The 15,111-nt window shown below is 41.6% G+C and overlaps 2 protein-coding genes across 3 annotated transcripts; both read left to right on the top strand.

Moving 5' to 3' along the window:
* Positions 1 to 782: 782 nt before the first annotated feature.
* On the top strand, positions 783 to 3,215 carry LOC128461424 (tripartite motif-containing protein 16-like). The gene has a single exon (XM_053446346.1). The coding sequence runs from the start codon at positions 921 to 923 to the stop codon at positions 2,592 to 2,594; it is 1,674 nt and encodes a 557-aa protein (XP_053302321.1). The 5' UTR covers positions 783 to 920; the 3' UTR covers positions 2,595 to 3,215.
* Positions 2,862 to 13,620, top strand: stpg1 (sperm-tail PG-rich repeat containing 1). Of its 2 annotated transcripts, XM_053446345.1 has the most exons (7): positions 2,862 to 2,991; positions 6,927 to 8,095; positions 11,177 to 11,356; positions 11,429 to 11,537; positions 11,622 to 11,790; positions 11,878 to 12,068; positions 13,409 to 13,620. In XM_053446345.1, exons 2-7 carry the CDS (start codon positions 7,073 to 7,075, stop codon positions 13,480 to 13,482), a joined length of 1,746 nt encoding a protein of 581 aa, XP_053302320.1. In that variant the 5' UTR covers positions 2,862 to 2,991; positions 6,927 to 7,072; the 3' UTR covers positions 13,483 to 13,620. The 2 variants fall into 2 exon arrangements, with proteins under 2 accessions (XP_053302320.1, XP_053302319.1); XM_053446344.1 differs by lacking the exon at positions 13,409 to 13,620 and having other exon boundaries at positions 11,878 to 12,168.
* The last annotated feature ends 1,491 nt before the right edge of the window (positions 13,621 to 15,111 follow it).

A 15,111-nucleotide genomic window follows, 5' to 3' on the forward strand; every position in this document is an offset into this window, starting at 1 on the left:
TCACATGGTGTGACCGTGGCGTGGCGTCAAAGTTTGATTACACGCCATCAAAAAACAACGTTCTGTATCGCCGCCATACACGGACCATGAATCCTTTGATGCTGAGCCGCAAACAAACAACTCCACTCCTGCAGTGTCAGTGGTCAAAGATCAGAGGAATCTTTATGTCTCGTAAAGTTGACGTCTCTTTCTCTCAGAATTGGGACATTTCCTCAAACCGTGTAAACATTGAGGTACGGCGAAGGTTCATCCTTTGCCAAAGGAGACGATGTTGTCATAACTCCACTGTGCATTGTCCTATCACCACCAAACTTCTGTCTCATGATCAGAGTCCAAGCCTGAACAGCTCTATGTGTCAATATTTCCTCAGGGTCAGAGCACCACCTACTGATCAGTGTGAAAAGGAAGTTGTTGAAATTATTATTCGTTTTTTTCAGGCAAAAGGCAAAAACACACGCAACGCTTCAAAATGCAAGTGTTGCTTTGCAGTCCTAGAAATTTTAGAAATTGTATTTTATAGTTGGTACTCTCCAGGGTTAAGCAATCCTGGTTACTTGTGTTTTTCATTTGTGAAGCCCTTTGTAAGTTGTTTTTTATTCCATTGAAAGATTCGTTAACTTTTCTGGAAACTTTGAAGAATGTGAATATTACAACAGGTGCTGTTGTGAGCTGAATGTGACAGTTCCCAGGGAAACTATTCACTTTGAGATGTGATGACACGGACAAAAACTCACAACCAGCTCCTCCCAGTCAGGATCTGTCTGTGTCTCCTCCCTTCACAGGTGTGTCTGTGTAAGAACCATTGAACAACAACCTGTGAACTGTGGGAGCTGAGTCACTGCAGGGAGTGAACTAGGAGCAGAGATCTGTTTCTGTTCAGAGGAAGTGAAACTGTTCTTCAGTCTCTGGCGGCAGCTGAAATGGCGCAGAAAGAAATTCAACTAGACATGGAAAGATTCTGCTGTCCGATCTGTCTGGATCTACTGAAGGATCCGGTGACTACTGTCTGTGGACACAGCTTCTGTAAGAGCTGTATTAACACCCACTGGGACAATGGGGAGGAGAGAGGAAGCTACAGCTGCCCTCAGTGTAGACAGACCTTCACACCGAGGCCTGTCCTGGAGAAAAACACCGTGTTAGCTGATTTAGTGGAGGAGCTGAAGAAGACTGGACTCCAAGCTGCTCCTGCTGATCACTGCTATGCTGGACCTGAAGATGTGGCCTGTGATGTCTGCACTGGGAGAAAACGGAAAGCTTGTAAGTCCTGTTTGAATTGTTTGGCCTCTTATTGTGAAAATCACCTCCAGCCTCATCTTCAGTCCGTTCCATTGAAGAAGCACAAGCTGGTGGAACCCTCGGAGAAGCTCCAGGAGAACATCTGCTCTCGTCACAACGAGGTGATGAAGATATTCTGCCGCACTGATCAGCAGTGTATCTGTTATCTCTGCTCTATGGATGAACACAAAGGCCACGACACAGTGTCAGCTGCAGCAGAATGGACTGAGAGGCAGAGAGAGCTCGGGCTGAGGAGACAAACAATCCAGCAGAGAGTCCAGGACAAAGAGAAAGACGTGAAGCTGCTTCAACAGGAGGAGGAGGCCCTCAATGGCTCTGCTGATAAAGCAGTGAAGGACAGTGAGGAGATCTTCACTGAGATGATCCGTCTGCTGGAGAAAAGAAGCTCTGATGTGAAGCAGCAGATCAGATCCCAGCAGGAAACTGAAGTGAGTCGAGTCAGAGAGCTTCAGGAGAGACTGGAGCAGGAGATCACTGAGCTGAAGAGGAAAGACCATGAACTGAAGCAGCTCTCAGACACAGAGGATCACAACCAGTTTCTACACAACTACCCCTCACTGTCACCACTCAGTGGATCTACACACTCATCCAGCATCAGGATCCGTCCTCTGAGGATCTTTGAGGACGTGACAGCAGCTGTGTCAAAGGTCAGAGGTCGACTACAGGACATTCTGAGTGAGACAGAGACAGAGATTTTACAGATTGTGTCTCAAGTTGATGTTTTACTGCCACAACCAGAGCCACAGACCAGAGCTGACTTCTTAAGATATTCACAGGAAATCACACTGGATCCAAACACAGCACAAAGAGTTCTGTTATTATCTGAGGGAAACAGAAAAGTAACACGTATGAAGACAGAACAGTCTTATTCTGATCACCCAGACAGATTCACTGATTATTGTCAGGTCCTGAGTAGAGAGAGTCTGACTGGACGTCGTTACTGGGAGGTGGAGGTGGAGGTGGGAGTAAGAGTTCGTGTAGCAGTCACATACAAGAATATCCGCAGAGCAGGAAACTCACATGAATGTAGATTTGGATTCAATGATAAATCTTGGTCGTTAGTTTGTTATAGAAACAGTTATAACTTTCTTTACAACAGCATCAAGACTCCAGTGTCAGGTCCTTGGTCCTCCAGAGTAGGAGTGTACCTGGATCACAGTGCAGGTGTTCTGTCCTTTTACAGCGTCTCTGACACCATGACTCTCCTCCACAGAGTCCAGACCACGTTCACTCAGCCTCTCTATGCTGGAGTTGGGATTGGTTCTGGAGCCGCAGCTGAGTTCTGTAAACTCAAATAGACTCGAGTCATTAAAAGCAGTGATTTAGATTCTGTGTGTAAATCTTTAACTTCTTTTGTCTCCATGTTTGTTGATCAAAGTTCGTCGTGGTGATGTTTCTGCTCCGCACAGAGATCAGCTGTCAATCAAACACTGACCTTCCTTTATCACACATATTTACTTCTCGCTTTGTAAAGACAGAAATCTATAATTACACTGACATGAATGTGTTTAAATGAACTAATGTTGCTGTTGTTTTCTAAATCAATGTAGAAATCAGGTTGTGTGATGTTTAGAACCTGTGTCGATCCTGATTAGTGTTGCAAAGGCGGGGAACATTTCTGGAAACTTTCTGGAAACTTTCCATGGGAATTTAAACTCAGGAATTTTGGAGATGGGAACATTGTCTGCCAGAAAAGTAAGCCTATGACTTTGTGTTGTTTTTTTATCTTTGTCATTACCTAGCATGTTGATTACTTGTTACACTGAAGCCATGTTCATGTTAATACCACATTCATCTGTATACAGTAGGCTAACTCTTTACAGCAGTGAGAGTACGATGTATGTACAGTTGCAATCAGAAATATTAAACCCCTCCAAAGATTTTAAGGATTTATTAATTAAAGTTTTTTCAAAGAGCAAGATTCAGCCTCGGATGATTTCTTTATGAGTTGAGTGAAACAGAAAATCAACACAGAAAATGCATGATGTAGTATTTGTGTGTTTTTGTTAAAATATATTATAATATATAATATTGTTGTTTTTAAAGCTGTCTGACAGTCTTTTTAAATTAATTAATTTCATTTGTTTTTACTGCCGAATCTGATTTAGAGTAAATTTATATTTATATAATCCAAAACACCAACTTGCAAATGCTTGCATATATTGCTGCCTATGTTTTAATCAAGCCTGCAGTATACATCTGTTCAATCTTTCAGGTTAAATGCAGATTGATAAGTCTAATACCCGGAATACTAGTATAACAAAGGACAAAACATTTAAAGGTTTTAGATACGATTAGGCTCTGGTTTGCTTCCAGTATCTTCTGATGACACACACAATAAACCACTATCATACCACTTCTTCCATGTGTTTGTCTTTATTTACCAGTGGGTGGCCCTGTCCACACACCTCAATCAGTACGATCTCAATCATCTTCAAACCAGACATCACTTGTTCTACATTCAGCCTTCCATCAAAGTCCATATAAACTTCTGTGAAAAATGTCTCCATGTTCAGGACAATTTAATCATGAGAATCATTTATAGTTTCTAAAAACCTGGCAACTTATAATGTGACTTTGAAAACATAAAGAAAAATTGCTTTGATTGTCATCAGCCATGGTGAATAAAAACTTCCCACAGTTCGATAGAACAAGAAGGAAATGTTAAATGTACCAGGAACCTATAATTTTTACTTATATTTTCTGTACATTTCTTAAAACCTAAATCCTGGAGCAAAATTCTAGTTGTTATATACTGAATTCCTTATTTATTTACTTTTTGTCATTCAAAAACTTGTCAAAGTTCATTAAAGTACTCGCAGTGTGTCCCTCAAAATAACTTTTCGTGTTGTATCGTCAATTATAGTGAACAGAATCTCCCAGGTGAAAATTAAGTTAAAAAAAACCTCTGAAAATTCCAATCAAATCAAACCAGTGCAATGTTTTGGTTTAATCATTTTAAAACAAAATATTAAATTGTTTGATACTTAAGATATTTAGTTTAATTGTTATGAAAGAAAGGTTTTTGTATATCAACCCCAATATCATATCATATTGTATCTTATTTTCTCTGCCGGACGGTCCCAAGCAGAGAACTCCAGCTCCAAATCAATATGACGTACGTATGTGACTTATTTATATTGCTTTTATTGTCGAGTGGTGTGGTGATGTGCAGCTTTTTGTTTCTCAGGTCAGCTGTGGGAGTAGAGAGAGATTCTCCTCAGTGGTCGGTACTTCAGCTTTCCTCTCAAAAACGGGACGTGACTCTTTCTATCCAGATAAAAACCTGCCTTCGCCATTTAATCATCTCACTCTCATCACATATAATCAGATTGTATAACTCCTTTTTACGATCGCGCTGCTTCTTTCTGAGATAAACAACCAAGCGGCGACGTTCACTCACGGCGAGTTTCTGCTTCCTCTTCAAGACGGGTGGAAAAGCGGCCGCTGGAGTGCAGCTGTTTCACCGGCAGATGTCCCCGGAGCACCGCTGCAGGACCCGCGGGTCGGGTCGGAGCTGCGATGCCACGTTTGACTCACAGAAATCAGCTAATTCTGAATTTAGCAAAAGTGCATTTTTATATATTCTTGTCTATAATCTTTCACATTATGCGTCAAAACCCATCACGTACATGCATCTCTATATTGTTGCCCCTGAACTGTGTGAGATGTGTACACTCTCTAATATAAAGTTCACCGAATGATTAAATAAAAGTTCATGTTTAATATGTATTACTTTATTCCCTCATATATGTCACGCGGCTGCTCTGACACATGGTTAAACTTTAAAATGAGTTGATTCCAAGGCAGGTTCGGCTGCATTGAGTTTCTCTATGATTTCCGGACGTGTAAACGCTGTGGACATAAATATATAAAGATATAATCGGAAAGCAGAAGTCACGCTGAATCTAAAAATGTGTGTATTATCTCTCTGTGTTCAGATGTCATTGATTTGTGACTGTTTTTATCTCTTTTACGTTTTTGCCTATGACGTTAATTTCCGGTCTGGCAACCCTGCACGTCATCACTCTCTGTTTCTACGTCGCCTAGGCAGCACCACCCGGGCGCTTTATCAATGGCTTCAGATTTAAAAAACAATTTAAACCTATGATGGAAAACATGGATCGGGGATTTAATTAAATATAGATTTTATACTAAGCTAAAAAATACACAACATAAAATTTGATCTTACTTCAGATAAAACTCTAGATTCATCATCCATGGCAGCGAAATACCAAAGAGTGGCGACAACAAATCAAGAGAAGAAAGGGTTTTCATCTCAGGCGAAGAGATTCTCACCACAACTCCGTCCGGTAGGAGATTCAACTCTTCTTACATCAGACGTTAACGAGAAATCAAAATCCAAAATGTTGTCGTAATGATGTGTTTGTGTTTTAGAATGAAAACCCAGGTCCGGGCAGCTACGGCTGTGTTTCCACTGCTGAAGTCAAAAGTCCGTCCTTCTCGCAGAAAGGCACCACAGGCTTCGTGGCGTCCAAGGTCAGGAACTCTTTCTGCTCATTTCTTTTTTCCAGTTTAAGTACCTGAAACTCACCAGGTCCGACATAAAAAGTGTTTACATGTCTCAACAGCCATAGGAGGAAAACCAGGGGTAATACTAATAACAATAACAATGACTTTGTATTGTTCAGCAAGAAATTTCCTACTGTGATATATCAACATGTCTTTTATGAAAAGGGCCAATTACTGGTCTTTTTGCAGCTAAATATAATTAGGGCCCGAGCACTGACAGACAGTGACAGACAGTGAGGCCTTATTGAAATTGTAAGGGTAATGGGCGTGGCCAAATGGCACAACGGTGCCCCCTGTGACCCCCTGAAAGTATTCACATTGACCGATCTTCACAAAAATCGATACACATGTGTATCATGACCATCAAAACACAACGTTCTGTATCTCGGACTTACACGGACCATGAATCCTTTGAGGCTGAGCCGCAAACAAACAACTCCACTCCTGCAGTGTCAGTGGTCAAAGATCCAAGGAATCTTTATGTCTGGTAAAGTTGACGTCTCTTTCTCTCAGAATTGGGACATTTCCTCAAACCGTGTAAACATTCAGGTGCGGCGAAGGTTCATCCTTTGCCAAAGGAAACGATGTTGTCATAACTCCACTGTGCATTGTCCTATCACCACCAAACTTCTGTCTCATGATCAGAGTCCCAGCCTGAACAGCTCTATGTTTCAATATTTCATCAGGGTCATAGCACCACCTACAGATCAGTGTGAAAAGGAAGTTGTTGAAATTATTATTCGTTTTTTTTCAGGCAAAAGGCAAAACACACGCAACGCTTCAAAATGCAAGTGTTGCTTTGCAGTCCTAGAAATTTTAGAAATTGTATTTTATAGTTGACACTTTCCAGGGTTAAGCAATCCTGGTTACTTGTGTTTTTCATTTGTGAAGCCCTTTGTAAGTTGGTTTTTATTCCATTGAAATTCGTTAACTTCTCTGGAAACTTTGTAGAATGTGAATATTACAACCTGTGCTGTTGTGAGCTGAATGTGACAGTTCCCAATGCAACTCTTCACTTTGAGATGTGACAACACAGATAAAGAACTCACAACCAGCTCCTCCCAGTCAGGTTATGGCTGTGTCTCCTCCCTTCACAGGTGTGTCAGTGTAAGAACCAGTGAACAACAACCTGTGAACTGTGGGAGCTGAGTCACTGCAGGGAGTGAATGAGAGGGGGAGGAGCAGAGATCTGTTTGTGTTCAGAGGAAGTGAAACTGTTCTTCAGTCTCTGGCAGCAGCTGAAATGGCGCAGCAAGTAAATCAACTGGACAGAGAAAGATTCTGCTGTTCGATCTGTCTGGATCTACTGAAGGATCCGGTGACTACTGGCTGTGGACACAGCTACTGTAGGAGCTGTATTAACAACCACTGGGACAAAGGGGAGGAGAGAGGAAGCTACAGCTGCCCTCAGTGTAGACAGACCTTCACACCGAGGCCTGTCCTGGTGAAAAGCGCCATGTTAGCTGATTTAGTGGAGGAGCTGAAGAAGACTGGACTCCAAGCTGCTCCTGCTGATCACTGCTATGCTGGACCTGAAGATGTGGCCTGTGATGTCTGCACTGGGAGAAAACTGAAAGCTCTCAAGTCCTGTTTGGTTTGTTTGGCCTCTTATTGTGAAAATCACCTCCAGCCTCATCTTCAGTCAGCTCCATTTAAGAAGCACAAGCTGGTGGAGCCCTCGGAGAAGCTCCAGGAGAACATCTGCTCTCGTCACGACGAGGTGATGAAGATATTCTGCCGCACTGATCAGCAGTGTATCTGTTATCTCTGCTCTATGGATGAACACAAAGACCACGACACAGTGTCAGCTGCAGCAGAATGGACTGAGAGGCAGAGAGAGCTCGGGCTGAGGAGACAAACAATCCAGCAGAGAGTCCAGGACACAGAGAAAGACGTGAAGCTGCTTCAACAGGAGGAGGAGGCCATCAATGGCTCTGCTGATAAAGCAGTGAAGGATACTGAGGAGATCTTCACTGAGCTGATCCGTCTGCTGGAGAAAAGAAGCTCTGATGTGAAGCAGCAGATCAGATCCCAGCAGGAAACTGAAGTGAGTCGAGTCAGAGAGCTTCAGGAGAAACTGGAGCAGGAGATCACTGAGCTGAAGAGGAAAGACCATGAACTGAAGCAGCTCTCAGACACAGAGGATCACAACCAGTTTCTACACAACTACCCCTCACTGTCACCACTCAGTGGATCTACACACTCATCCAGCATCAGGATCCGTCCTCTGAGGTACTTTGAGGACGTGACAGCAGCTGTGTCCCAGGTCAGAGGTCGACTACAGGACATTCTGAGTGAGACAGAGACAGAGATTTTACAGATTGTGTCTCAAGTGGATGTTTTACTGCCACAACCAGAGCCAGAGACCAGAGCTGACTTCTTAAGATATTCACAGGAAATCACACTGGATCCAAACACAGCAAACAAATGTCTGTTATTTTCTGAGGGAAACAGAAAAGTAACACGTATGAAGACAGAACAGTCTTATTCTAATCACCCAGACAGATTCACTTATTGGTGTCAGGTCCTGAGTAGAGAGAGTCTGACTGGACGTCGTTACTGGGAGGTGGATGTGGAGGTGGGAGGAGGAGTTCTTGTAGCAGTCACATACAAGAATATCAGCAGAGCAGGAATCTCACATGATTGTAGATTTGGATTCAATGATAAATCTTGGTCGTTAGTTTGTAATAGAAACAGTTATAACTTTCGTTACAACAGCATCGAGACTCCAGTGTCAGGTCCTGTGTCCTCCAGAGTAGGAGTGTACCTGGATCACAGTGCAGGTGTTCTGTCCTTCTACAGCGTCTCTGACACCATGACTCTCCTCCACAGAGTCCAGACCACATTCACTCAGCCTCTCTATGCTGGAGTTGGGATTGGTTCTGGAGCCACAGCTGAGTTCTGTAAACTCAAATAGACTCGAGTCATTAAAAGCAGTTATTTAGATTCTGTGTGTTAATCTTTAACTTCTCTTGTCTCCATGTTTGTTGATCAAAGTTCGTCGTGGTGACGTTTCTGCTCTGCACAGAGATCAGCTGTCAATCAAACACTGACCTTCCTTTATCACACATATTTACTTCTCACTTTGTAAAGACAGAAATCTATAATTACACTGACATGAATGTGTTTGAATTAACTAATGTTGCTGTTGTTTTCTAAATCAATGTAGAAATCAGGTTGTGTGATGTTTAGAACCTGTGTCGATCCTGATTAGTGTTGCAAAGGGGGGGAACATTTCTGGAAACTTTCTGGAAACTTTCCATGGGAATTTAAACTCAGGAATTTTGGAGATGGGAACATTGTCTGCCAGAAAAGTAAGCCTATGACTTTGTGTTGTTGTTTTTGTCTTTGTCATTACCTAGCATGTTGATTACTTGTTACACTGAAGCCATGTTCATGTTAATACCACATTCATCTGTATACAGTAGGCTAACCCTTTACAGCAGTGAGAGTATGATGTATGTACAGTTGCAATCAGAAATATTAAACCCCTCCAAAGATTTTAAGGATTTATCAATTAATGTTTTTTCAAAGAGCAGGATTCAGCCTCGGATGATTTCTTTATGAGTTGAGTGAAACAGAAAATCAACACAGAAAATGCATGATTTAGTATTTGTGTGTAACAGTATATTTTGTGAAGATATAATATATAAAATTGTTGTTTTTAAAGCTGTCTGACAGTTTTTTAATTAATTAATTAAATTGGTTTTTACTCCAGAGTCTGATTTAAAGTAAAGTTTAGCAATTTATATTTATATAATCCAAAACACCAACTTACAAATGCAAAGCTGGTGGAATATTCTCAATATTAGCTCTTCAACTGACTTCATTCTATATCAGCTTTCTCTATCTGTTAGGCTTCCACAGAACAAGGACCCAATCGCAGACTTAGATGCCAAAAAATACTTCTTTATTTAACAAAAATAGAAAAACCAAGGAATCCAAAAAGGCAAAAAATGACAAGAGCCAAAAAACTGAAAATCCAATTCAATAACTTAGCAAAACAGAGTTCCAAAGAGGCTCAAAAAATCAGAGAGTCCAAAATCATACCAGATAACAGAGTTCACAAATAGCAGTATCCAGGCATTGCTTCTTCACAGTCAAAAAATGATGAGACAATCCGACAGGGGACAACAGAAAGACTGGGCTTAAATAGAAGGGGAAACAAAGACAAGACACAGGTGAACTAATTAGGCAAACACTCAGGTTGATGATGGGGAACAGGTGAGGGAGAAAAAGAGCGGGAAGCAGTATAGGGCGGAGTCTCAGGACAATAACAAAACACACATGGCCTGACATCCCAACCACAACAAGCACACGACAACACAAACAAACAGGGGGAAAGACATGACACAACAAAACACAGGCAGGATGCACAAGGGAAAATGTCTTAAACCACCAGGGTCTTAACACTATCATATATTGCTGTCTATGATTTAATCAAGCCTGCAGTATACATTTGTTTAATCTTTCAGGTAAGATGCAGATTGATAAGTCTAATACCCGGAATACTAGTATAACAAAGGACAAAACATTTAAGGGTTTTAGATACGATTAGGCTCTGGTTTGCTTCCAGTATCTTCTGATGACACACACAATAAACCACTATCATACCACTTCTTCCATGTGTTCTCAGCATTTACCAGTGGGTGGCCCTGTCCACACACCTCAGTCAGTACGATCTCAATCATCTTCAAACCGGACATCACTTGTTCTACATTCAGCCTTCCATCAAAGTCCATATAAACTTCTGTGAAAAATGTCTCCATGTTCAGGACAATTTAATCATGAGAATCATTTATAGTTTCTAAAAACCTGGCAACTTATAATGTGACTTTGAAAACATAAAGAAAAATTGCTTTGATTGTCATCAGCCATGGTGAATAAAAACTTCCCACAGTGCGATAGAACAAGAAGGAAATGTTAAATGTACCAGGAACCTATAATTTTTACTTATATTTTCTGTACATTTCTTAAAACCTAAATCCTGGAGTAAAATTCTAGTTGTTATATACTGAATTCCTTATTTAATTACTTTTTGTCATTCAAAAACTTTTCAAAGTTCATTATACTACTCGCAGTGTGTCCCTCAAAATAACTTATATCACTTTTCGTGTTGTATCGTCAATTATAGTGAACAGAATCTCCCAGAAGGTGAAAATTAAGTTAAAAAAACCTCTGAAAATTTCAATCAAATCAAACCATTGCAATGTTTCAGTTTAATCATTTTAAAACAAAATATTAAATTGTTTGATACTTAAGATATTTGGTTAAATTGTTATGAAAGAAAGGTTTTTGTATATCAACCCCTATTTCAAATTGTATAATATCTTATTTTCTCCACTAGGGAAGCGGGGGTTACAGTAACCCACAGAGAAACATCCCAGGACCAAATGTCTACAACACACAGAGCTCCTTCATAAACAAGTATGATTTTAGCTCGGGCGTCTCCAGAGCGTTCAGGCGGCCGCTGGCTGTGCAGCCGGTCGGTCCCAAGCAGAGAACTCCAGCTCCAAATCAATATGACGTACGTATGTGACTTATTTATGTTGCTTTAAATGTCGAGTGATTTAGTGATGTGCAGCTTTTTGTTTCTCAGGTCAGCTGTGGGAGTAGAGACAGATTCTCCTCGGTGGTCGGTACTTCAGCTTTCCTCTCAAAAACGGGACGTGACTCTTTCTATCCAGATAAAAACCTGCCTTCGCCATGTAACCACCTCATTTTAATCACATATAATCAGATTGTATAACTCCTTTTTTGAGCTGTAATATTGCCTCATACATTTGTCACAGGCCACTATGAGGTGAACAACTATAGGATCCAGCACGGCTCCAAAGTGGTCTTGTCCCCCTTCAGATCTAAAACCCAGAGAATCCCTGCTCTCGTGGACAAACATGTCCCTGGCCCCGGGGCCTACAGTCCCCATAGGGCCCCCACACCAGTGAAGAAGACCCTCCTACCGTGAGTGAACACAAAATGGGTAGGTTAATAACGTTATTTCTTTTCTATCGTCTAAAAATGTAAAATCTGTGTTTACTGTGTTTTAAGGAGGGGTTGTCATTTGGCAAAATCAGAGCCTGCCCTGGCTGTTGCAAAGGATCCGCCCCTGCCGGGCCCCGGGCAATATGATATACAGAATCCTGACGCCACGTCCAGACATCCAATGCTCACTGCGGCGTTTGCATCCAGAACTGAAAGATTACCACAATACTTTTCCACCGAAGTGAAGCCGGGTCCAGGTAATGTCCACTCAAACATATCCTCAAATGATGCTTTTAAAAAACAAGCATTTCACAGGAAACTCTGGTTAATGTAATATTCCTTCATCCTGTGAATAACCACAAATACAGATGATGTAATGCTGGGAAAGTAAAAAAACTTTTTGGTTTCATAAAAACACAATAAACCCCTTCTTTGAGTGTCCATGCAAAATAAACGGTTTCTTTTACGACACAGTTGCAGAACAGGCTCTGAATCTGGTGTCTGACCTCGGGAAGCCACAGGCTAGTTAGCTGGTTGCAGTCACATGCTAATTTTTAACAGCTTTACATAAATGATGTGGGATTAGACTAGATTTGCAAAAAAAAATCAGCAAATCCAGCCAGAGCGGATGGAAATGACTGTGGGGAAATATTGCAAATCGCTGACAGGAGTGTATGTAAATGAGTTATCGTAAGGAAAATAGGTAAATATTAAAATTTAATGATATTCATCATAAATTAACTTCTGGAATCTGCCTCGAAATTCATCGGCCCCACAATTTATCTCTATCAATAATCCTGTTGTTTATGAGCAGAATGAGCAACTATGATAAGTTAGAACTAGAGTTTGCATGTTGTTGTGGTTATGGAACAAACCTAAACATGTAAATATTGGTTGTGTGCAGCAGGAAAGAGGATGGAAATCAAGTCTTCAACCTGAAAAGTTTGAAAATGTGAATGAGGTCGTTAACCTCGAGTATCTATATCATTTATTTGTTACGACGTCTCCTAAGGTTACATTTGCTGTCACTCGTCCCACAAACCACATAAATGTCCCTGATTAGTTGACATCTGTTTCTAATCGGTTTGGTCACTGGATATCAACACTAAACTCTACCTGTTTACAACCCGTCATAAATCTCACACAAAAGAACCAATCACATCAGGGAAGTGACATTGAGAGGCAGAAAATCAGAAGCAGCAGCAGCAACACATTTTCTTTGCCTGGAGCTGAAAAGGTAAATCCTCATAATACGCTGTGACACATTTAGAAGAAGGGAAAGCCCCTGACTTTGGGGATTTTAGGGAGAGACCAAGCGCTCGCTCGCCCGAAGCAAGAGAGACGGGTAACTCCTCTGCAACTGATAGCCGTCGTATTATATCAGCCTCACCCTCTTTACCAGTTTCAGGCCGAATGAGAAAACCGTGTCATGAGTGCATGATTCAGTTTTGGTGGATGCAGCTCAGGTTTTTCCATTTGTCTCTGGCAGTAGTTGGAAGAATAAAAGCATCCTGCAAGTATAGCTCTGACTAATATCCTGTTTAACTGTTCTCAGTGGATCATCTAATCTAACAGCCGTTGGTCTTTCTCTTTCCAGGTTTCTATGATCCACAGATTCTGGCAAAGCACTCCTTCTTCTACAATGATTCCAGAGTCTGGCTCCCGGTTTGAAGCTTTCAAGGAGAAAAATATCAAATCTTCACACTCACAGAAACTCACTATCCCTTATGTTAAGTGTTTGAATGTTTAAATAAACATGAGTTGAATGCATTTGACATTTTTACATCGATATTTGCTGGAAAAAGAAGGATGGAAATTAAACATTTCAATCATTGAGCCTCTGTTCAGTCTAAATCTGAGTAGCGAGATATGAGACTGAGATAGAAGGAGTCATATTTGGTATTTATCTCAAGTGGTGACGTAAGAGCAAAAACCATATGTTTTAACCCCCCCCAGTTTCCATACAGCAGTGAGTGTAGCTGCAGTCGACCGGCAGCTGCTGGGCCGGTCACTGGTGCGCCACACTAACAGCTGAGAGCCTGAGATGACGACACTGTGCCAACTGCTGGAGAGCCAGTCGAGGGCCGGATTGTGACTGTCTATGTGAGCAATGTGCCGGACGGGGCGTGAGGCAGAGCTGCTGCTGCTCAACCCCAAAGACAAATGGACACAACAGCCACTCCCTTGTTCCCGTGTCACATTGTCGGGTCAGTGGCTGAAGCAGTTTTTCTGTCCTCACTTTTGTGCAGTGGTTCATTATTTACGTTTGCTTTTGTGTTATTGATTAATTAATATAAAAGGTTCATAATATCAACATATCAAATTATCTGTAAAGCTATAAAGATTACCAGGAGTTGGTAGAGACATAGATTGTATATAAAGACATCTCGACCCCCCCCCCCTGGTGGTCGGCTGCAGTATAGGTCCTAAACCCCTCATGCTCCATGTCAGAAGATGGGACATGGACCAAACTAAAAAGTTAAAGATGATTTCTTCCATTCTTTGTTTAATTCTTATATACATTAAAGTAATAAAAGGGATAAAGTAATGAAAAATCCTCCTCACTCCACAATCACATCTGCACAGACTCCTTACAGAAACCAAAGATGGCAGCATCCATGTGAGGGATGCTTTGGCTTCATTCTCTGACTCAGAGGAAGTGGAGCTGCTAACAGCCTTGAACACAGATGTGACAGTTTTATCTTCCCACTGAACTGAGGCAGAAAGCAAATAAAACGAATTTCACAGAATGTTGAACTTCCGCTCGGAGAGAGAAATGTTCAACTGTGCAAAGCGAAACAAAACTCTGACTGACGCGACATTTGCAGCTGCTAACGTGGAAATTAATTTCTGGCCGACGTGTTTGCTCAGTGGAAACAACGGCGAGTTGTTATTTATGCCTCGTGCTTATCTCTGAGTGCAGAGGATGGGATCAACAGTGTCATCTGCTCACCAGAAAATCAGGTGGAGATTTATTTCAACCCCCCCCCCCCCCCCCCCCCCCTCTCCAGCTCGGCTCTCAACAACAACTGCAGCCGGGCCTGACTCCTCCGCAGTAGCAGCTGTAGTTATATTCAGACTCTGACTTCAGCAGTGTTCTCTACAAATATGTGTGCGCGCTCGCCCTGTAAAACCAAACCATTGTGCACAAGTGGGGGGGGTTTTATACAAAGAAAGAACATTTTATAACTCCTCTGTTTGCAGACAGAGTTCTGCTCCTTCCCCTCCAGTCAAACGCACAGGGAGGATCCAGACAAGTGTTTGGATCTGCAACTGAAGGGTTTCTGGTTTTGCTGTTGC

The sequence above is a fragment of the Pleuronectes platessa genome, chromosome 18 (assembly GCF_947347685.1).
Source record: "Pleuronectes platessa chromosome 18, fPlePla1.1, whole genome shotgun sequence".
Lineage (NCBI taxonomy): Eukaryota > Metazoa > Chordata > Actinopteri > Pleuronectiformes > Pleuronectidae > Pleuronectes > Pleuronectes platessa.